This window comes from Mirounga angustirostris, unplaced genomic scaffold (assembly GCF_029215605.1).
Source record: "Mirounga angustirostris isolate CCGP_5_RB_7025 unplaced genomic scaffold, mMirAng1.0.hap1 SCAF_1, whole genome shotgun sequence".
NCBI classification, from domain to species: Eukaryota; Metazoa; Chordata; class Mammalia; order Carnivora; family Phocidae; genus Mirounga; species Mirounga angustirostris.
In genome coordinates this window covers 165,287,207-165,311,218 of record NW_026991709.1, presented here as the reverse complement: position 1 = coordinate 165,311,218, position 24,012 = coordinate 165,287,207, and the positions used below count along the sequence as shown (strand labels likewise).

At 44.0% G+C, this 24,012-nt stretch overlaps 1 protein-coding gene across 20 annotated transcripts in view; it reads left to right on the top strand.

The window, feature by feature from the left end:
• SETD5 (SET domain containing 5) overlaps window positions 1-23,795 on the top strand; it is a 103,033-nt gene extending 79,238 nt beyond the window's left edge. For 19 of the 20 annotated variants that reach the window (XM_045861911.3, XM_064593064.1, XM_045861920.3 and 16 more), the window contains 3 exons: window positions 83-216; window positions 1,201-1,289; window positions 1,667-2,687. In XM_045861911.3, coding sequence (XP_045717867.1) covers window positions 83-216; window positions 1,201-1,289; window positions 1,667-2,275 — 832 coding nt within the window. In that variant the 3' untranslated portion in view covers window positions 2,276-2,687. Of the gene's footprint in view, window positions 1-82; window positions 217-1,200; window positions 1,290-1,666; window positions 2,688-23,237 lie in introns of those variants that run through there. The other variant, XM_064593056.1, reaches the window with a different exon arrangement.
• Window positions 23,796-24,012: the final 217 nt, after the last annotated feature.

Below are 24,012 nucleotides of genomic sequence, written 5' to 3'. Positions count from 1 at the left end.
AGCCTTTGTCAGAGCTTCATTTGTTCCAGACTCTTGACTCTGAAGTCCTATGGCATAAACTTGCACCCTGTTCCTTTTACAGGATGGTTCCCACATCAGTGGAACGACTCCGAGAAGGAGGGAGCATCCCCAAGGTCCTCCGAAGCAGTGTGAGGGTGGCCCAAAAAGGAGAGCCTTCTCCCACGTGGGAGAGTAACATCACAGAAAAAGACTCAGGTGAGCCCATGGCCTTCTGCTGCCAGCCAGGTTTAGGGACACACGAGCCAGGCTCTATACTAAGTGCTCACCAGATGCTGGACTGAGGTGAGTCAGTTTCTTACGCAGTTGGGCTCCACTGGAGGGAAGGTTCCAGGTCAGTCTTGCTTCCATTCTTCTGGGCGATAGCATTCCTAAGATCTTGCATCCATTAAGTGTTCTCTTTCTTTCTCTCTCTGTCCCTCCCTCCCTCTCTCCCTTTCTCTCTCTCTACCTCTCTGTCCCCCCTCTTTCTCTCTCTCCCTTTTTTCCCAAGAGATACCTTCTGTAACTCTTCTCTGCAAAGGCCTGGAAATCCATTTTGATGAAGGATGAAGAGAATGAGACAGGAATCAGACAGGCATTTAAAACATCACCCTTGGGCGCCTGGGTGGCTCAGTTGGTTAAGCGACTGCCTTCGGCTCAGGTCATGATCCTGGAGTCCCGGGATCGAGTCCCGCATTGGGGTCCCTGCTCGGCGGGCAGTCTGCTTCTCCCTCTGACCCTCCCCCCTCTCACGCTCTCTATCTCATTCTCTCTCTCAAATAAATAAATAAAATCTTAAAAAAACAAAAAAAAAACAAAAAAAACCCATTAAAACATCGCCCATATGGGGCGCCTGGGTGGCTCAGTTGGTTAAGCGACTGCCTTCGGCTCAGGTCATGATCCTGGAGTCCCGGGATCGAGTCGTGCATCGGGCTCCCTGCTCGGCGGGGAGTCTGCTTCTCCCTCTGACCCTTCCCCCTCTCATGTGCTCTCTCTCTCAAATAAATAAAATCTTAAAAAAAAAAAAAAAAAAACATCGCCCATAATTAACCACTCCATTTGCCCCTCTGGCATGCTGCACTCACCTGATTTGTTAGAAAGAAAGCAGCGTGGGTTGGTGATAGCATTGGTGATTTGAATGAACAATGGCTATTTCTCACTTACTCTAGGAAGCCAAGTTGATTTTGTATTATCTTCCAGACCCTGCAGATGGAGAAGGCCCAGAGACACTGAGCTCAGCACTCTCTAAAGGAGCAGCCGTTTACAGCCCTTCCAGATACAGCTACCAGGTGAGACGAGAAATTGCTCATCTCTGGGCATAGGAGTATATTCTGGGTTCCAAATATTTTGTGATCCTGGCCATCCTTTGCAGTTGAGATGCCGCCTTTGCATATAGTTTCAGCAGCCTTGGAAATAAGTCATCATCTGCTCACCTTCAGGTAATAAATCATGCCAGAAAAATAAATAAAGTGATCAGAGACAGCCATTTTACTGTCTTTGGTATCCTAAAAAGAACAAATGGTTAAGAAGATGAAGAAGATGAAGAAGGAGGAGGAGAAGAAGAAGAAGAAGAGAAAGTAGGGTATTTTAAATATTCACAAGCCTAAATGGCTTAAAAATAGGGACTTTTTCACCTCCTTATGCTTTTCCTCCCAACTCTTTCTAGCTCCTGCAGTGTGATAGTCCACGGACAGAATCACAAAGCCTCCTTCAGCAGAGTTCCTCCCCCTTTAGAGGACATCCCACCCAATCTCCAGGATACAGTTATCGAACTACTGCACTGAGACCTGGAAATCCCCCCTCTCACGGTTCTTCAGAATCTTCCCTCTCTTCTACGTCCTATTCCAGCCCTGCCCACCCTGTATCCACAGACTCGTTGGCCCCATTTACGGGGACACCAGGGTATTATAGCAGCCAGCCACATTCTGGAAACAGCACTGGCAGCAATCTTCCGAGGAGGAGCTGCCCTTCTAGTGCTGCTAGCCCTACCCCACAGGGCCCCTCAGACTCGCCGACCTCAGACTCGGTCTCCCAGTCCAGCACAGGAACTCTGAGTTCCACCTCCTTCCCTCAGAACTCTAGGTCATCATTGCCATCAGACTTACGGACTATCAGTCTGCCCAGTGCTGGGCAGTCCGCTGCCTACCAGGCCTCCAGGGTATCTGCGGTTTCCAATTCACAGCACTACCCACACCGTGGGAGTGGGGGTGTACACCAGTACCGACTCCAGCCGCTGCAAGGGTCAGGAGTCAAGACTCAGACAGGACTTTCCTAGGGCTTCTGGATTTGGGCAAACAGAACTGAATGAGCCCATAGCTGCTTCCTTCCAGCTGCCTCTGGAACCTAGGCCGAGCATATTGCTGGGGAAGAGGGTACAAGGTGCCAGAGGACTGGGTCTGGTCGACAAGAAACGAGACTTGTGGTCGCGACTGGCTCTGGCCTTGGAGAAAGATGTAAATCTTGTCTGAAGCAGAGACTATAAAGAAGTTTCTCCCTGCTGTTAAGGGTACATTGTTGACAAGCAAATGGTGTTCCGGTTAGTAACGGTTCTAAGTGCAATGAGTCGTGTTGAAGCCTCTGTCTCCTGTCCTTGCCTGTAGCCTGTAGTCACTTGTGCAGTGGGGACATCTTTTTACACACACACACACACACACACACACACACACACACACACACACCCTCCCCCCCCCAAAAAGTTTTCTTTTCAGAGGAAAAAAAGTGAAAAGAACCAATCTCAGAGCCCCAAGCCATCTGAGTAGTAGTAGGGTTTTTATGCACTTAAGAAGAAGGTAGGTATGGAAATGTTTGCCCTGTGACAACCATTCCCAAAGCAGGTATCTGGCCGAGATGTGTCCACCAAGAATACTCCCTACCTTTGTCTTAAAATCACTGAGAAACAGGCAGGGATGGCAAAACTTGGAATGTGCTCTGGCTGAGGGGTGCCTGGCTCTCTGAAGAAGAGCTCCTGGTCACAGGAGCAGATGATCGTAGTAGATTGTCTGAGCCCCAAGCTGTTCCCACCCTTCTCCCCTCCCCAAGCTGTCTCATAGCTCAGTAACCCAGAAAGGAAGTAGGCAAAGAAAAGAGAAATAAGTGAGATGGGCCAATTGCATTGCTACTTATCAGCTGTTGGCAATAAATTTGATTAGCAAGAATCCCAAGTGTTTTGGGAATTCTTTGAATTTTATTTTTTCTACTCCCAGTTAATCAGGAGTTGATGATCCCGTGAATAGGACCACCTCCATGATTAGGGAGCACGCACTTGTGACTGCAGGGTAAGAGTGGAAAGATTCATTTGTGGAGTGGCACCGACAGGACTGTGATTGTGTGTGGGCATGTCCCACATTTCTTTGGGGGATGCTTATTTGAGAGTGGCCCAGGTGAGAGAGTTAAAAAGCCACCCACACACCTAACACTGTTCTGGATGAGAGACGCGAGCAGACTGGCTTCTCCCCATCAGTGCATTGTGCCTGTTGTACGCCCCTGGAGGAGCCCTGGAGCCAGCCCAGGTGGGGTACACAATCTTTTTAAATTCCATACGGTTGCCAGCTTATTTCTTTCACTTGTTTACTGTAATATCCGGCGTGTTTTTATTTATCTAATTTTGTATTCAGTTATAACCATGGTAGGGGTAGCAAATATATGACAGGTGTAATCCCTGGTGCTGCAGTGGACCTTCTTTTCTTTTGGACAAGATAATACTGTGAGTCTCCCTCCTTCCTTCCAATTTGTTTTCTTCTTTTTTTCCCCAGCCTCTTGCATCCCCTTCTTTTCTGTCCTCTCCTACAACTATCATATGCACAGTCTTCTCTCTTTGTGTGTGACTGTTACAAAATTTCACTTTTTCAAAATTGAAATCAGGTGTTTGCTCAAATGAGGGGAGATTTTTTTTTTTTTTTTTTTTTAATGCTGAAACCTCAGCAGAATACTTTTCTTTTTGTTGTTTCCCCCACAAACCCATCAGTCTGGGAGAGCGTTGGGAGTGGAAATCATGTTGCCTGGGATGCTGGTTTCTTTGTATATTATATAAAACGTATGTAAATGTCTCTCCATTTGGGCTGGGGTTTGCATTCTCCCCTTGGCTTTAACCAAGGGGAGAGGCCAGCGGGCAGGCGGCCCTCACCCTGCCTGGCACGTGCAGAGACCCCAGCCACTCTGTGTGGGCAGGGTGCTGTCAAGACCAGACCTCTGGGGGGGGTGGGGGCGGGGGGGTGGGGGGAACTCTTGGAAGGGAAGAAGTATCACTTCTTTCTCAAGTGGAGTGTTTACACCTTGCTGTAACATTTGAACTTTCACAAGAGATGTAATAATTTTGATAATAAAATTCTTAACCATAATAATCATAAAGTTGAGAACTTCTTTGTCCAATTCTCTGACCTTGCCTTGTCTGGTTTTCCTACCGCTACCCTTACCTGAAGAGGCATATGCTCTTGGTGGAGTTGTTTTGTGCATAATGGACCAGGAATATGTATTGATCTTCCTTTAGGCTTTTATGATTCAAGTCAGGTCTGTATCAAGGCCATTCAGCAACAGTGAAACTAAACGTTACAAACTGATTTGAACAGGACTGGAGTTCCTGACCTTGGCCTCATTCATTCATCAGCTATTTATTGGCCCTCTTCTTTCCCACTCAAAAACTACCAGGCATTTGTTTTTGGTGGTGGGTTTATGCTGGTTAAAATTTGAAGATGGAGATAGGCAAATAAGGTTTCATGGAGCTTATGTTCTAGAGTGGGGTGAGAACTAAACCAGTCGGTGATTTCAAATCGTCATTACCATGTTATTGTTTTATAGCAGAGACGTAACTAAGGAGGTTGAAGGGACACTTTAGATTGGTTGATTAGGACAGGTCTCTGAGGAGTTGACATTTAAGCAGAGACCTCAATGATAAGGAGGCAGTTATGTGTCAATATAAATAAAGATAATTGCTGGGGAATTAGAAAAGCAGGTGCAGGAATAGACAAGTAGCCAATACCCAGGAAGGTAGGGGGTCAGATCACATAGAGCAGGGGTCAACAAAAGTGTTTTCTGTAAAGGGCCAGATAGTATTTAGGCTTCACAAGCCATATGGTCTCTGTCACAACTGCTCAGCTCTGTCTTGTGATACAGAAACAGCCACAGGCCCTACTTTGCTTGTGCTCCAATTAAATTATATTCACAGAAACATGTGGCAAGTCAGATACGGCCTGCAGGCTGTAGTTTGCTGCTCCTGATACAGAGCCTCTTGGGTTTAGTTTAAAGAATGTGGGTTCTGGGCGCCTAGGTGGCTCAGTTGGTTAGGCGACTGCCTTCGGCTCAGGTCATGATCCTAGAGTCCCGGGATCGAGTCCCACATCGGGCTCCCTGCTCGGCAGGGAGTCTGCTTCTCCCTCTGACCCTCCTCCTCTCATACTCTCTGTCTCTCATTCTCTCTCTCTCTCTCTCAAATAAATAAATAAAATCTTTAAAAAAAAAAAAAGAATGTGGGTTCTAAATACAGTGGGAGGGGAGCCTGGGTGGCTCAGTCAGTTAAGCATCTGCCTTCGGCTCAAGTCATGATCCCAGGTTCCTGGGATCGAGCCCCAGCCCCTCATCATCGTCGGCCAACTCCCTGCTCAGTAGGGAGTCTGCCTCTCCCTCTGTCCCTCCCCCTGCTGGTGCTCCCTCTCTCTCAAATATTTACAAAAATATACAGTGGGAAAGTCACTGCAGGATTTTAGGCACAGAAGTGACATGGTCTAGTTTATGGTTTGTTGTTGGTTGGTTAGTGTTTAAAAATTACTGTTTTGCTCCTGGGAGAGATGAATAGAAGCCGGGAAACCAGTTGGGAACCTATAGCAGTTATTCAAGTAGGGGGCAATACAATGGCAGCTTCTGCTAAGATGGTAACAAAACAGGGATAAGGTGAAATAGTTGGAATCAGGATACATTTTGCAAGTAAACAGCAGTGCTTGCTGATGGATTGGTATGGCAGTATTTTGCTCTAACATTTGTTTGACAAATACTGAGGGCTATGATAGACTTCATTTTGCTAATAAGCACATGAGGGATTCAAAGATGGAGAAGATGCTATCCATTTCTTTAAGGAGCTTAGAAAGTAACTAGTTGATGACATAATAAAATTTTTTTTTTTTTCTGGGTGCCTGGGTGGCTCAGTCGGTTAAGCATCTGCCTTCAGCTCAGGTCATGATCCCAGGGTCCTGGGATTGAGCCCTGCACGCATCAGGCTCCCTGCTTGGTGGATAGCCTGTTTCTCCCTCTCCCTCTGTCTTTCCTCCTTGCTCATTCTCTCTCTCATGCTCTCTCTCTCTCTCACTCTCATAAAATCTTTAAAAAAAATAAAAGCTTCTTTCCTTAAAAAAAATTTTTTTTTTTCTTAGAAGATCCTTTTCTAAACTGGAATACCTAGATAACCTTCCACCAGCCACAGCTGAATTCTGCCTGGGGAGTCAGTAGGTGCCTGGTCCTTGTTAGAAAGCATTTTCATATACAGTGCCTTATTTGGTCTCATAATTCTGTGATAAAAGCAAGTCAGATGCAAGGGGGCGCCTGGGTGGCTCAGTTGGTTAAGCGACTGCCTTCGGCTCAGGTCATGATCCTGGAGTCCCGGGATCGAGTCCCACATCGGGCTTCCTGCTCAGCAGGGAGTCTGCTTCTCCCTCTGACCCTCCTCTCTCTCATGCTGTCTCTCATTCTCTTTCTCTCAAATAAATTAAAAAAAAAAAAATCTTTAAAAGCAAGTCAGATGCTTTTTAAAGATACATGTAAAGATGAGCAATTGAGGCCTATTGCAGTGTTTCAGCATCAGTTTTATGGTGCAGGTTTCTGTTTAATTAAACAGAGATCACCCTGAAGTAAATAAAATGCATGATTGTCCAAAAGGAGTAGGCCCTTTGCTTGGAAACTACCCTGATTATCAATTCATCAATCAGAGCTTGGGCAGCCTCCATGATCTGCTGTGAGGCTGAGAGAGAGAAAGGAGTTTGCCAAAGTTCTTAACATACTGTGTGCTAAAGATTGATAAAGAGAACAACTTGGTGAAAAGCAGTTACTGGAAGAGATGGTGCCCCCTATAACTTTTACCTGCTCCTACATTCAAAACTTAACCTGGCAGAGATTCTGAAATAATACTAATGAATATTTCTCATATTCCCCATAAGAACACATAGAGCAGTCATGATAACAAAACAAAACCTTGGGCAACTCAGAAACAAAAACGTTGGCGTCTGGCTGCCTCAGTCAGTGAAGCATGTGACTCTTGATCTTGGGGTCGTGAGATCAAGCCGCACATTGAGCAGAGAGCCTACTTTAGAAAACAAAAACAGAAAAACCTTGGGCAACTTTACCAAAAAATTAGGTATCCCTGTGAGCCCTGAAACAAAAGGTGGGTAGAAATAAACTGCCAATAGCCACAATACCTGCATGGTATCCCCTTCTGTTTCAGAGGAAGCCATGGAGCATCTGATCGATCTCAGAACTCTAAAACAAGTACTCACTTGGAAGTTGAGTGTACCAGGTTGAGAACAACAGCCAAAACTGTTGTACAGAGGATGCCTGCTTGGGTCTGAAGGGACCAAGGCAGTTGGTTCAAGAAAATTCTTAACCAGCAGAGTACCCAGGTCAAAGGTGCACGCTGAAAAGGAACTCTATACAATCCCAACTGAGTGGGACAATCAAAATACAGATATGGGGTGGGGAGTGCCACATTAAATGAAGTGTTTGGAATAAGAGTGAAACTAGTCCCATTAAATCCAGGATGTATTTCTTTTCCTTTTAGGAACAATATAATGGTTATTAAATAACTTCCTTTGTAACTCCTGAAAGAAACAATTGGTCATTAAGTTCTAAGCATATTTGGTGCTAAATTTAAACAGCCCTTGGGGGGCGCCTGTGTGGCTCAGTCGTTAAGCGTCTGCCTTCTGCTCGGGTCGTGATCCTGGGGTCCTGGGATTGAGCCCCGCATTCCTCTCCCACTCCCCCTGCTTGTGTTTTCTCTCGCTGTGTCTCTCTCTGTCAAATAAATAAATAAAATCTTTAATAAAAAAATAAACAGCTCTTGGGATGCCTGGGTGGCTCAGTCGGTTAAGCATCTGCCTTCAGCTTAGGTCATGATCCCAGGTTCTTGGGATTGAATCCCCCATCAGGCTCCCTGCTCAATGGGGAATCTGCTTCTCCCTCTGGCCTGCCGCTCCTCCTGCTTGTGCTCGCTCACTCGCTCTCTCTCTCATAAATAAAATTTTAAAAATAACCTTAGAAAAATAAACAGCTCTTGTTTGCACAGTCCACATTTTAACAGTTATTCACTAAAAAAAATAGTACTGTAGAGCCTTCAAACTAGAAAGACTCAAATCATGCCTCCTCTCTAAAAGTACAGAAAAACTAAGTCAATATAAATATGAGTAACAAAAAGAATCAAAGTCAAATCCCAGTTAAAAGAAAGGAGCAAAATCATATTCCCACCCACAATAAAAGCATGCTAAAGACTTGTACATAAACATTCTAAGTGAGAAATACCTCCAAAAACCAGAAATAGAAGGGAACTTCTTCCGCTTGGTAAAGAAGCTAAAAGAATCCTACACCTAACATACCTAGTGGTGAGAAACTAGAAGCTTTCCTATTAAAATTCAGAAGTGGGGGGGGGGGGGAGCGGTTTAAAAATCAGGAATAAGGGAGGGAAAGGAGGATGTCCACTCTTGTAGAACATTGTACTGGAAGTCCTAGATAATGCAATAGGTCAAGAAATGGAAATAAAAAGTACACAGATTGGGAAGGAAGAAGTAAAATTGTCTTTGTTCACAGATGACATAATTGTCTTGTAGGAAATCTGAAAGAACTGACACAAAAGGGGCGCCTGAGTGGCTCAGTCATTAAGCGTCTGCCTTCAGCTCAGGTCATGAGCCCAGGGTCCTGGGATCGAGCCCCGCATCGGGCTCCCTGCTCCGCAGGAAGCCTGCTTCTCCCTCTCCCACTCCCCCTGCTTGTGTTCCCTCTCTCACTGTCTCTCTCTGTGTGTCAAATAAAAAAAAAGAATTTACTCAAAAAATTCAGACTAGTAAGCATTTATAGCAAGGTTGCAGAATACAAGATTAATATACTAATATCAGTTGCTTTACTGTACCACTAACAATTCCAATTAAAATTAAAATACAACAACATTTACATTAGCACCAATAAAAATGTAATAGGTATAAATCTTAACAAAATATATGCAAGACTTCTATAGGGAGAACTACAAAACTGATGAAAGAAATCAAAGGAAAACTAAATAGAGATATCCCATGGTCCTGGATAGAATGTCTGTTCTTAACTGATCTATAGATTCAGAATACCAATCAGAATCCCAACAAGTTAATTTGTGAATATCAACAAATGTCAGCCAAAAGATCCAGAACAGCCAACACAATATTGAAGAGAAGAATAAAGTCAGAGGACTAACACTACCTGACTTCAAGTCTTAATAAAGGTACAGTAAAATTAAGACTGTGGTATTGGAATAAGAATAGGCAAATAGATTGATGAACAGACTGGAGTGCCCAGTAGACCTACACTAATATAGTCAGCTGATATTTGAGAAATGAGCAAAGGCAATACAGTGAAGAAAAAGAGTCTTTTCAACAAATGGTATTGGAACAACTGGACATCCACATGCAAAGTAACCTAGACATAATCCTTACACCCTTCACAAGAACTAACTCAAAATGGATCACAACCTAAACGTAAAATGAGAACTACTAAACAACTAGGAGAAAATCTAGAAAACTTCAGGTTTGGCAATGGCTTTTTAGATAAAACCCCAAAACCTCCATCCATGAAATATATAGTTGGTAACCTGGGCTTGATTAAAATTAACTTTTGCTCTGCAAAAGGCATTGTCAAGAGAATAGGAAGACAAACCAGACTGGAAGAAAATATTTGTCAAAGACACATCTGATACAGGACTGTTACTCAAAATATACAAAGAACCCTTAAAACAATAACAACCTAAAGCAATCTACAAATTCAGTGCTATCTTTATCAAAATTTCAATGGCATTTTTCACAGAAATGAATAATCCTAAAACTGGAGCCACAAAGAGCCTGAATAGCCAAAGCAATCTTAAGAAGAACCAAGCTGACACATAATGCTTTCTGATTTCAAACTATACTACAAAGCTGTAGTAATCAAAATAGTTTGGCATAAAATAAAAACAGTTGCACAGATCAGTACAGCAGAATAGAGAGCCCAGAAATAAATCCACACATACATGGTCAATTAATTTACAACAGAGGAGCCAAAAATATACAATGGGGCAAAGACAGTCTCTTCAATAAAGCTGTTGGGAAAACTGGATAGCCACATGCAAAAGAATAAAATTACCACTATCTTACGCCATACACAAAAATTAACTCAAAATGGGTGAAAGACTTGAATGTAAGACCAGAAACCATAAAACTCGAAGAAAACATAGGCAGTGAGCTCCTTGACATAGGTCTTGGCAACGATTTTTTTGGATTTGACACCAAAGGCAACAAAAGCAAAAGTAAACAAGTGAGACTACATCAAACTAAAAAATTTCTGCATAGCAAGGGAAACTATCAACAAAAGAAAAGGTAACCTACAGAATGGGAGGAAATGTATTTTGCAAATCATATATCTGATAAGGGGTTAATATCCAAAATAGATAAAGAACTCATACAACTTACTAACTGAATCCAATTTAAAAATGGGCAGAGGATCTGAATAGACATTTTCCCAAAGAGAGACATGTGGCCAACCGGTATGTGAAAAGCTGCTCAACATCACTAATCATTGGGTAAGTGCAAATCAAAACCACAATGAGATATCATCTCACACCTGTTAGAATGACTATTTAAAAGACAAGAAATTGGGGCGCCTGGGTGGCTCAGTCGTTAAGCATCTGCCTTCGGCTCAGGTCATGATCCCAGGGTCCTGGGATCGAGTCCCACATCGGGCTCCCTGATCAGCGGGAAGCCTGCTTCTCCCTCTCCCACTCCCCCTGCTTGTGTTCCCTCTCTTGCTGTCTCTCTGTCAAATAAATAAAATCTTTAAAAAAATTAAAAAGACAAGAAATTACCAGTGTTGGTGAGGATATGGAGAAAAAGGAACCTTTATACGCTGTTGGTGGAAATGTAAATTGATGCAGCCACTGTGGGAAACAATAGGGAGATTCCTCAAAAAATTAAAAATGGAACTATATGATCCGCCATTCCACTTCTGGTTATTTATCTAAGGGAAACAAAAACATTAACTTAAAGAGATGTGTGCACCAGGTATTCATAGCATTATTTACAGTAGCCAAGATGTGGAAGCAACCTAAGTCTCCATTCATGGATGGATGGATGGATAAAGAAAGTGTGTGGGGGGCACCTGGGTGGCTCAGTTGGTTAAGCGACTGCCTTCGGCTCAGGTCATGATCCTGGAGTCCCGGGATCGAGTCCCGCATCGGGCTCCCTGCTCAGCGGGGAGCCTGCTTCTCCCTCTGACCCTCCCCCCTCTCATGTGCTCTCTCTCTCTCTCTCTCTCTCATTCTCTCTCTCAAATAAATAATCTTTTTTAAAAAAGTGTGTGTCTGTGTGCGCACGCGCACACACTGGAATATTATTCAGCCATAAAGAATGAAATCTTGCTATTTGTGACAATATGGATGGACCTTGAGGGCATTACGCTACATCAAATCAGAGAAGGCGGCTGGGTGGCTCAGTTGTTAAGCGTCTGCTTTCGGCTTAGGTCATGATCCCAGGGTCCTGGGGTCGAGCCCCTCATCGGGCTCCTTGCTCACTGGGGAGCCTGCTTCTCCCTCTCCCACTCCCCCTGCTTATGTTCCCTCTCTCGCTGTGTCTCTCTCTGTCAAATAAATAAAATCTTTAAAAAAAAAAAAATCAGAGAAAGACAAATACCATATAATCTCACATGTGAAATCTTTAAAAAAAAATGAACTCATGGATATAGAGAACAGATTGGTGGTTGCAAAGGATGCGGGAGAGGTAAAATGGGTGAAAGTAATCAAAAGGTCACATTTGCAGTTAGAAAAAAAAATGTCCTGGAGGTGTAATGTACAGTATTGTGACTAGAGTTAATATTGTAGTGTATATTCACAGGTTGCTGAAGGAGTAGATCTTAAATGTCCTCATCACACACACAAAAAAATTGTAACTGGTGATGGAAGTTAACTAGACAACTGTGATAATTTTACAATGTAGTTTACAGTTGAACAACTGAGTTTGAGCTTTGCAAGTCTGCTTCTACATGGATTTTTTCTTTTTTAAAATATTATTTATTATTTGTCAGAGAGAGTATAAGCGGGGGGAGCAGCAGGCAGAGGGAGAAGCATGCTCCCTGCTGAACAAGGACCCCCAACGCGGGACTCAATTGTAAGACCCCCGGGATCATGACCTGAGCCGAAGGCAGATGCTTAACCAACTGAGCCACCCAGGCATCCCTACATGGATTTTTTTCAGCAAACATTGGAAAAAAATTTGGAGATTTTGAATGTGAAAAATTTGCAGACAAACCACATAGGTAGAAATAAGAAAAGAAAAGAAAAGAAAGAGATCTTATAAGAATACAGTATATAATACATATAAAGTATGCGTTCATTGACTGTTCATGTCGGTAAGGCTTATGGTTAACAGTAGGCTATTAGTAGTTAAGTTTTGGGGGAGTCAAAATTATACATGGATTTCGAGCTCCACAAGGGTCAGTATGCTTAACCCATGTGTTTTTCAAGGGTCAACTATATATACACATGTTTAATCATTATGTGGTACACCTGTAACTAATAAGTGTTGTATGTTGGTTATAGCTCAGTTTTTAAAATAAGACTTAAGGGGAGGGCGCCTGGGTGGCTCAGTTGGTTAGGCGACTGCCTTCGGCTCAGGTCATGATCCTGGAGTCCCGGGATCGAGTCCCGCATCAGGCTCCCTGCTCGGCAGGGAGTCTGCTTCTCCCTCTCCCACTCCCCGTTTGTGTTCCCTCTCTCGCTGTGTCTTTAAAAAAAAAAAAAAAAAAAAACACTTAAGGGGAAGAGTGTAACAGCTGGTATACACGGCCTTCATGTTTTAGGTCCAGACAACACTTTTAGCCTTATTTCCTCTATTTTTTTTTTTTAAGATTTTATTTATTTATTTGACAGGGAAAGACAGCGAGAGAGGGAACACAAGCAGGGGGAGTGGGAGAGGGAAAAGCAGGCTTCCCGCCGAGCAGGGAGCCGATGCGGGGCTCGATCCCAGGACCCTGGGATCATGACCTGAGCTGAAGGCAGACGCTTAACCAACTGCGCCACCCAGGCTCCCCTTATCTCCTCTATTTAAGCCTTTTTTTAAAAAAAATACGTATTTATTTGAGAGACAGAGGGAGAGTGCATGTGTGAGAGTGGCAGTTGGTGGGGGGCGGGGGCGGGCAGAGGGAAAAGGAGAGAAAATCCCAAGCAGAATCCACATGGAGCTGGACATGGGACTCAATCCCATGACCTGAGATCATGGCCTGAGCCAAAACCAAAAGTCAGACACTTAACTGACTGCACCACCCAGGTTCCCCTCTATTTACACCTTTTATGTCCACCAATATAATTTCCTTAAGATCAGGATCTCACTATGTTTATTCTCCACAAGGCTAGCATGCAGGATGTGTTTCTTTGAGAAACTGATAGAAGGGACATGAGAAGAAAAGGAGAGATAAAAACCTTTTGGAAAAATTAATGGATTTTCCTAATTTCCCAGAAGATCCAACAAAGTTGCAGATTTTAATAAGGGGTCAATATCCAAAATATATAAAAGAGCTCATACAACTCAAGAGCCAGCAAAGAAACTGTAACATATAAGTGAGATCATATGATATTTGTCTTTCTCTGTCTTATTTCACTTAGCACAATACTCTCAAGTTTCATCTATGTTGTATATGGCAATAATTCATTTTTTTAAAGTAGAAGGAAAATTTCTACCTAAAGAAACTTACAGAACAGAAGTGGTAGTGAGGAGAAGAAGTAGTGTTTAATTTACTAATAAAAGATTTAACAAATGCATCAGGCACATTGGTTTTTAAAGGCTCTGTTTCAGGTATGCATACATTTTAAGGTCCATTGGTATTGATACCAGTCGGTATAAAGCCTTCTAGAGCTCTTCAAATGAAGTTTTATTTGTGGTTATCTGCAGAATGTTTCCCTATCATATCCTTAGCAAAGAAAAAAAATACCTGCTTAAAAAATAGGCCAAAGGGGGCACCTGGGTGGCTCAGTCAGTTAAGCATACGACTCTTTTTTTTTTTAAGATTTCATTTATTTGAGAGAGAGAACGAGAGACAGAGAGCATGAGAGGGAGGAGGGTCAGAGGGAGAAGGAGACTCCCTGCTGAGTAGGGAGCATGATGTGGGACTCGATCCCGTGAATCCCGGGACTCCAGGATCATGATCTGAGCTGAAGGCAGTCACTTAACCAACTGAGCCACCCAGGCGCCCCTAAGCATGGGCGACTCTTGATCTCAGCTCAGGTCTTGATCTCAGGGTCGTGAGTTCAAGCCCCACTTTGGGGTCCACACCCAACGTGGAGCCTACTTAAAAAAAAAAAAAAAGGGCCAAATGGCAAATAAGTATGTGAAAAGATATATATATATATATATATATATATATATCACACACACATATATATATAATGATATATATAACATATATATCATTCGGGAATTGCAAGTTAAAACAATGAGATGTCACTATGAGAGTGACCAAAATCCAAAACAGTGACACACCAAATGCTGATGAGGATGCAAAGCAGCAGGAACCCTCATTCATTGCTGATGGGAATGCAAAATGGTACAACCACTTTTGGAAGATTGTTTGGCAGTTTCTTACAAAACTAAACATACTCTTAACCATGGGATCAAGCAGTTACACTCCTTGGTATTTACCCAAAGGAATTGAAAACTTAGGTCCACACAAAAGCCTGCACATGGATGTTTACCACATCTTTATTGATAATTGCCAAAACTTGGAAGCAATCAAGATGTCCTTCAGTAGGTGAATGGATAAATAAAACTGATGTCCCTAGAAAATTGATTATTATTCAGCACTAATGACATGAGCTATTAAAGCCATGAAAAAACATGGAGGAACCTTTAATGTATATTACTAGTGGTGAAGGAAGCTAGTCTGAATAGGCTGCATAGTGTCTGATTCCAGTTATCTGACATCCTAGAAAATGTAGAACTATAGAGACAGTAAAAAGATTAGGGGTTGTGGGGAGGGAGGAATGAGTTGGTGGGACAAAGGTTTTTAGGGTGGTGAAACTATTTTGTATGATACTACAGTTGTAGATACCTGTCATTATACATTTATCCAAACCCACAAAATGTATAACACTAAGAATGAACCCTAATGTAAACACTTTGGGTGATAATGATGGGTCATTATAGATCCATCAGTTGTAACAAATGTACCATTTGTTTGATAGCGGATGTTGATAACGTGGGGGGTATGCATGTGTAGGGGCAGGGAGAATGTGGGAATCGCTATACCTTCTCAATTTTGCTGTGAACCTAAAACTACTCTTTAAAAAGTGACAATTTAAAAAGGCAAAAAAAAAAAAAAGACACAACATGTGTGTAATAGGAGTTCCCAAAGACAGATAAGGGAACAGAACAAATACCAAAAGGTATAGTTTAGTAAACTTTCCTGAAATATTTTAAGCTACAAATTGAAAGGGCATAATGCATACCTGGAACTCAGAATGACCAAAATCAAGACATTCTAGTAAAATTGTTAGAGAAAAAGAAAAAAACCTTGGCTCCCCAGATAGTTACTTAAATGGAAAGAAAATGTAGCTATATCATTATTTTAGGTTTTTTGACAGCAACGGACTGTTTATGACAGTTTATGACAAAAGAAAACAAAATCTTTAAAATACTCAGACTGTGGGGGTGCCTGGGTGGCTCAGTCGTTGGGTGTCTGCCTTCGGGCCAGGTCGTGATCCCGGGGTCCTGGGATCGAGCCCCGCCTGCATCAGGCTCCCTGCCTGGCAGGAAGCCTGCTTCTCCCTCTCCCACTCCCCCTGCTTGTGTTCCCTCTCTCACTGTGTCTCTCTCTGTCAAATAAATAAATAAAATCTTTTAAAAAATAAAATACTCAGACTGTGAGCCAAGAGTTTCATACCAACTGAACTTTCAAGTATATGATAGTAACAAACCGTCATCAGTGTGCAAGAACTTGGGCAGTTTTGGGGCGCCTGGGTGGCTCAGTTGGTTAAGTGACTGCCTTCGGCTCAGGTCATGATCCTGGAGTCCCGGGATCGAGTCCCGCATCGGGCTCCCTGCTCGGCAGGGAGTCTGCTTCTCCCTCTGACCCTCCTCCCTCTCATGCTCTCTGTCTCTCATTCTCTCTGTCTCAAATAAATAAATAAAATCTTAAAAAAAAAAAAAAAGAAAAGAAAGAAAGAACTTGGGCAGTTTTATTTTTGTTAGCTCTTAGGTATCTATTAGAAACTGAGCTTCAGACAACCAAACTGTCTTGAGAAACATCAACAGAAAGTCTGGTAGTGAGTTAATTATATATAGTTAGCGATATGTAGAACTAAGAGTAAATGAGGGATATAAAGAGTGTAATGTAAAATGATCTATGTGGGGCACCTGGCTGGCTCAGTCAGTGGAGCATGTTACTCTTGATCTCAGGGCTGTGAGTTCAAGCCCCACATTAGGTATAGAGAGTACTTAAAAATAAAATCTTTAGGGGCGCCTGGGTGGCTCAGTTGGTTAAGCAACTGCCTTCGGCTCAGGTCATGATCCTGGAGTCCCGGGATCGAGTCCTGCATTGGGCTCCCTGCTCAGCAGGGAGTCTGCTTCTCCCTCTGACCCTCCGCCCTCTCGTGCTCTCTCTATCTCATTCTCTCTCTCAAATAAATAAATAAAACCTTTAAAAATTAAATAAATAAAATAAAATCTTTAAAAAATAATAAAATGATTTATGTGACCTAGGCAAGATAGATATAGTACAACTAAGAAAGACAAGTTGGAAAGAATACATTTTTTTGTGATCATTTTGGTGACAGTGTAACTGAGGACTTTAATGTGGAACAAAGCAAATTATGTCTTTGACAGGATTCTTAGTATGGGAAAGGGGTTATAGATGTTAAGGCAAATCCTTCCATGTATCAGTGTCAACTCATGAGGTATTTTATCATGGATTGATGGATGGATGGACAGACACAGACAAGCAGATCCAATAGATAGATCATAGATACATATAAGTTTCATGTGTCCCTGTCTTAGCTCTGTCAACAGGAAAAGCTTGAAGATAGGGCTTCTTAGAGAAATGGCTGATTTTGGTCTGAGGAAGGAAATGTACAGAATCAGCCTAGAACATCCTGTCATACCAGAGAGCAGGGATACCATCAAAGATAACTAGGATTAGGTTTAAAAGATTCACACCAACTTAAAGAGGCTTCTGCTGACCAACAATGGGACACTTTAACCATTAATTAGGACAATAAATGTAACAGAACAAAATACATAAAATATGTTTAAATCCATGAATTCATAATAAGTACCAAAACATAATTGTTCATCTCTGGAAGGTGTTAGGGAACAAATTCTATTTTTGAAAACTGTTAAATAAAGGGGAAAACCATCATTTTTCCTGCCTTTCCTATACAAGTCTTACGACTGGCTAACTAGACTGTAAATGTGGGTGTTTCTAGAAGTGTTCCCACAAAAACTGAAGACAGAATGATAGAATTGGAACATCACTGTTTTGCAACTCCTAATGACAAAAACAGACATCATGTATCTCATGATGAAAAAACCAAAAACTGTGAAGCATTCATTAAAATGTGCAACACACACACCTGAAAATACCTATTTGCTGGAAATACAGAGAACAGAGAAATGTGTTCAACTACACCACAGCATGAAGCCAACAAAATTCTGGCTGTAGAACACTACATAACAAATGGTCCAATTTCGTCAACAAATTACAAGAAGAGATAAAAAGAATGAAGTGGGAAAAGACACATCAAAAAAAAAAAAAGTCAAAGCTAAACTATTTTGTTTAAAGATGTTCACTTAGGGGTGCCTGGGTGGCTCAGTCGGTTGGGCAACTGCCTTCTGCTTGGGTCACGATCCTGGGGTCTTGGGATCAAGACCCACATCAGGCTCCCTGCTCAGCGGGGAGTGTGCTTCTCCCTCTCTCTCTGCCCCTTCCCCTGCTTGTGCTCTCTCTCGCTCTCTCTCTCTGTCAAATAAATAAAATCTTAAAAAAAAAATAAAGATGATCACTTAGAAAAAAGTATATAAATAAAAGTTGGGAACTGATTACCATAAAAGTCAAGGTAGTGGTTACTTTTAGGAGAGAAGGAAGGGGATAGTGTTTGTAAGTGAAAGGCTTCTGGGGTGACTGGCAGGGGTCTGTCCCTGTGGTAATGGCTAGTAGGGTATTTTATAATATTTCACCTACCTGTACATTTGTTTTATGCTGCAACATGTTTAACAAAACAAAACCCAGGGTCTTACCTAGCCACTCTAAACAAAAGGCAAACAACCCTGCCGCTAACTAGCCTGGGGGTCTATGTCTGATTTATTTCTATATTTCTAGAACCTAGCAGTACCAGACCAGAACAGGCATTCGATAAAATGTTTTGTTGAATGAGCAAATGAATTCGAAGAAGCCTCCAGCCCACTCAGGTTGGATTCCTGAACCTGCTTTGGCACCTAAATGAGCCTTCCAGGACCTCCAGATCTGTTCCGGAGCTGGTATCACTGGTCCTTTTGCTGTGCCTAAGTGGACTTGAAAGGGATTTCAAACTAGAACTCCATTTGAAGCTTTGAGTCATGAATTCTACGAATTTCATGCTCTTGTTACCCTTAGTCATTTCCCCAAATGAGAGTTCTCTGTGTCACCTGGCTCTTGGTGCCCTTAACCCTTATAGTGTAGTTCTTTCTCTGTTCTGTCCTTCTCTCCCAACCTCTCTGCTGTGCTCTCTGGACACCTCTTTGCTTTGATAGACAAGCCCTTACTGAAATATGGAAGTATGGTTCTCTCCTTAGGACACCACCTCCTTTGCAGCCCTTTTAAGTGGAGACTACTCTTTCTCACATCCTTTTGCTCTCCCCTCAATGCTCCCAGACAACTACATCTTGCCCCTCAGATAAAAACTCCTGTTCCACTGATGCACACAACATCTGGTTATTGTGTTTGTAGCTTCTTCCCACCACTCTCTTTGGTTCTTGGATGACTCTGGCTCATCTACACCCCAATTTCTGCCATTATTCTCACCATTTGGGTAGACATCCTACTCAGTGCCTCATATCTCAAAGCCATCTTTAAGAATGAGTCAGGGGGCGCCTGGGTGGCTCAGTTGGTTAAGCGACTGCCTTCGGCTCAGGTCATGATCCTGGAGTCCCGGGATCGAGTCCCGCATCGGGCTCCCTGCTCGGCGGGGGTCTGCTTCTCCCTCTGACCCTCGTCCCTCTCGTGCTCTCTGTCTCTCATTCTCTCTCTCTCAAATAAATAAATAAAATCTTAAAAAAAAAAAAAAAAAAAGAATGAGTCAGAATATTCAGGTCAAACACCCAGCTTCCTGACCACAACCTCCTCTCCTTCCAGCTCTTTCCCATAAACTTTAGTCCTTTATGTTCTCTGTCTGTCGCACTGCAGGCTGTCCTTCTGTAAGCAACCTGGATGTCATGGTGGGAGTGAAACACTCTTGCAGGACATTCTGCTTACCTGGCACCTACCTTTCAATCCACAGTCTGGCTTCTCTGGGCCTTGCCTCCCGTCTATTGGTGCCTCCACAAATTCATGGTCATGCATCAGTCTTTTGATCCTTTGACAGCTCCTGTAGCAACTGTTCCAAACTTTTGCCACTTATCTCTCTCTTTTTTTTTTTAAGATTTTATGTATTTTTTTGAGAGAGAGAGAGAGCACAAGTGGGGTGAGGGGCAGAGGCAGAAGCAGACTCCCCGCTGAGCAGGGATTCCCAACACAGGGCTCAACCCCGGGACTCCAGGGTCATGACCCGAGCTGAAGGCAAACGCCCAAGTGGCTGAGCCACCCAGGCACTCCTTTTGCTACTTCTCAAACCCCCTGCTCATTCCCTTCTCTCAATCTTGCCCTCTTGCTTCACTGAGAAAATGGATACCATCAGGCAAGAGCTCCCTAAACCTCGCACCTTCCCTCTACCCCAGAAAGGCCTTCTCACCTCCTCTTAGTAATTCTCTTTACCTTTATTTCTCTTTTTTTAAAGATTTTATTTATCTTAGAGAGAGTGGGAGGGGAGGGAGGGAGGAGCAGAGGGAGAGGGAGAATCCCAAGCCAACCTCGCGCTGAGCACAGAGCACAATGTGGGTCTTGATCCCACAACCCCGAGATCATGACCTGAGCCAAAATAAGAGTCTGACACCTAACTTATTGAGCCACCAAGGTGCACCGTTCTCTCTCTTTACCTTTAAACTCTTACCAGCCATGACCTATGAACATTCAGAACTCTTTCATATAAAGAGATTCCACATCCTCAAATTCAACAATGGCCCATTTCTTCCAAATCCAGTGGGCATGTTTTTCAGTCCCTAATTCTGAACTAATTTCCTCCAGCTGACCTTTCCCTTGAACTCTAGATCCTTGGTTTCCCTAACACATGTTCATGGTTTTTCTCATAGCTCTGACTCTTCCATTGTCCTCTCCTTTTGGACATCCATTCCTCTGACCTTTATATGTTGGTGTTTTCCAGCATTTACTCCATAGCTCTGTGTTCTTCACACAATACAGTCACCCTGAGCAGACTCCTCTGTGCTTCACATTTCAACCATTACTTATATCCTCATGTTTCTGGCCCAGATCTTTCTCTTGAGCTCCCAAATCCATCTAAGTCAAGTGACTACTGGACAACTTCACCATGATGTCCCACATGCTTTTTTTTTTCTTTTTCTATTTATTTTTTTAAGTAATCTCTACTAGACCCAACATGGGGCTCGAACTCACAACTCCAAGATCAAAAGTCCCATGCTCAACCAACAGCCAGCCAGGCGCCCCCCACATGCTTCTTAAACTTAAGCAAGTCTCCAGCTGAACGGATTATCTTGTTCCCCTGCTATCCTGACAAATCTTTTTTGTCCCCCAAGCAAAAAACGTATCCATTCTCCTTGGTGCCACTCCGCACAGCCAATCAGCTACCAAGTGTCAGTTCTACTGCCTAAATAGCGAATTTCTCACCTCTCTCAGACCCATTGCCACCACCTTGTTTCAGGCCAGACTAATGATTGATTTCTCTTTCATTAAAATCATCTTCCTTGGGCGCCTGGGTGGCTCAGTTGGTTAAGCGACTGCCTTCGGCTCAGGTCATGATCCTGGAGTCCCGGGATCGAGTCCCGCATCGGGCTCCCTGCTCGGCGGGGAGTCTGCTTCTCCCTCTGACCCTCCCCCCCCATGCTCTCTCTCTCTCTCTCATTCTCTCTCTCTCAAATAAATAAAAAAATTTTTAAAAAATCATCTCCCTCTAACTCAGCTCCCTAACAGGGCAACCAGAGTGATCATCCTGAAATGCAAATCTAATCGTGCTGCTCTCCTGCTAAAATCACCCATGGTTCCCCATTGCTGTGAACATCAAAATTCCTGTTCACGGCCCCTGAGCTCTTTCATCCACTGGCTTTGCCTGTCTCCAGAGGAATCTCTGACCCTCCCTGCCTCACACCTTATCTTTTAGTTCTCTGCACTCACCATTGTTTCTTCCCTGCTCTATCCTCAAGATACCCTCTCAACATGAATGGCTTTCCTGACCCTTGCCTGCCTAACTCCTACTCACCCTACAGTAAAACAGTCTCCTGCTCTACTCAACCCCACTAAAACCATGGAAGGTGTCCCTACCCAGGGCACCCACAATACCCCGCATCTGGCACATTTTACATTATTTTTACATGTTCATCTCCCCAGCCAAATTGACCCTTACTTAACGCAGGGTCTCTGTTTTTGTTCTCTAACTGCTTAGCCTATACCAAGTGCTCAAAATGTGTTGAATGAAGATTCAATTTCCAAGTGCAGACATTATAATCAATCTAACTGTCATATGGGACATGTTACAATGCGCCAGATGCTGTCAAGCAAGCCACCTTCCCTCCTTTGTTTCTTAACAATTCCCTGAGATCACTATCGTCAATTCCCTTTAATGGGGATTTAGAGAGAGGTGAAGGGACTTGTCCAGGCCACACAGGCAGAAAAGGGTAGAGCCTTGTTTGTTTTAGTCAGAGTCCTAAGTCCAAAGTCAAGCCTGTCAATCAGCAGCATGTAGATTGCTAGCTGCCTGCTCCATCTGTTCTCTCCCTACCCCTTGGTAATAGCACCACAATTTTTTCTGGGGTGACAATGTGCCCCATTAAAAGATTACAGTTTAGCTAGATGTGCAATGTGACTCAGTCTTATACGATTTCCAGAGGTCTCCGTCAAATGAAATGTGGGCCAAGTGACTAGAGCTGTAGCAGCCATGTTGGGCCATGCAGTGTCCTTGAGACTGGAAGCCAGAACTGAAAATGGCAGCGCAGAAAGACAGGAGCCTGGGTTCCTGATAACGCTGTTGGCCCTATCAGTCATGGTCTGGCTACCTCCAGGCTTAATATGAAAGGAAAATAAACTCTTGTTAAACCACAGTGGTAGCTCTGTTACTATGTAGCCAAACCTGATACGGATCTCAACCCTCTCCATCCCCAGGGGGCCAACTCAGAGAAGCAGCAGCCAGCATGGGTGATATAAAGTGTTTCTTTATTTGAACGTCATTCCACCTGCACTGAAGCTCAAATCCAGCAGCAGCAGAAGGGGTCAGGACCAAAATAAATGTTACCAAACTGGACGATGAACAGCGAGGACACATTCAGACAGAACTTACTAATGGGGTGTAGACAACACCAAGCTATCCTAACGACACACAGCACAGGCCCCTGAGGTCTGCTGGTCAGAGCTCTGGGAAGGACTGTCCCCCTCGTTCCCTTCTCGGGCAACTCCAGGCCCACCCAAAGGCTAGCCCTGAGCCAGGCAGGGACCTGCGTTAGGTTTCTTGTGCTGGGAAGGTCCCAGCTTCTCCAAAGAGAGGGTTCCCCTGTCTCAATTACACTGCAAGTTGGAGAAGGCTAATTCCCCTGTGCCCCAGCAGGAATCTCAAGGAGGCCAAAGAATTTCCCTACGGCCCCATCTAAAAGCTCTCAGTTAGTCCAGGCCTGGAAAGGACGAATCCTACCCATGGTCCTCACCCCTCAGAAAAACAATGTTTTCCTTAATGGGTACTGGTTCCCAAACAGGAAAGTTTTCACATCTTAGAGACCCAGAAGGACTTGACCAACCAGCGCTCTCAACCACCTCTACGTTGTAGCTGCTTCGGCCTCTCCTGCAAGTGCCCAGACCAGAGCAGAAACAACCTGCTAGTGCCAGACCCCTCTGATCCAGTCACCACTCGGGGAGGAGCGCCTCCGTGGGGCACTCAAAGATCAGCTTCTTTCAAGAACCAAGAGTCCCAGACACCATGCTGAGGTGGCGACAGGTGACCGCTGCATCCGTCTCCTCCCAAGGGCAAAAGCCAAATCGCCTGCTTTGGCTAGGGCAAACCGCAAACCTCCCCTTGTCCACGATGGCTTCCTTGCCCCCAGAAAGCCATCTGAGCCACAGGGTGGTGGCTCTCCAGCCTCATGTGGGGCCCCTACCTGAACTGAAGCATTGGTTTCTCGCTCTGCTCCTGCCTCTGCCGAAGCCTCGGGGACAGGGCTCTGGTTTGGTGCCCATTCCAGCCTCTTTTCCTTCTCTGTGTTGCCCTGGCACTCCTGCAGCCCGCCCAACCCTGCTTCTCCAGCCCCATGCTCCTGTGTGCTTCTCTGGGCTGCCCCTTCCTTGGCAAAGGCACCAGCTGGCTGGGAGGCGCTCAGGACCCCCTCAAGGGGATTAACCTCTCTCTCCCTTCCCACTAACCCCCACTTCAGTGGCGCTGCGGCCCCAGAGGGGTGGGCAGTGGCCTGGGCATCTAAGGGGAGGCTCCCACCTCCCCCCAGCACAGGGATCTGGCAGCCCCCCCCCCAAGCAGGG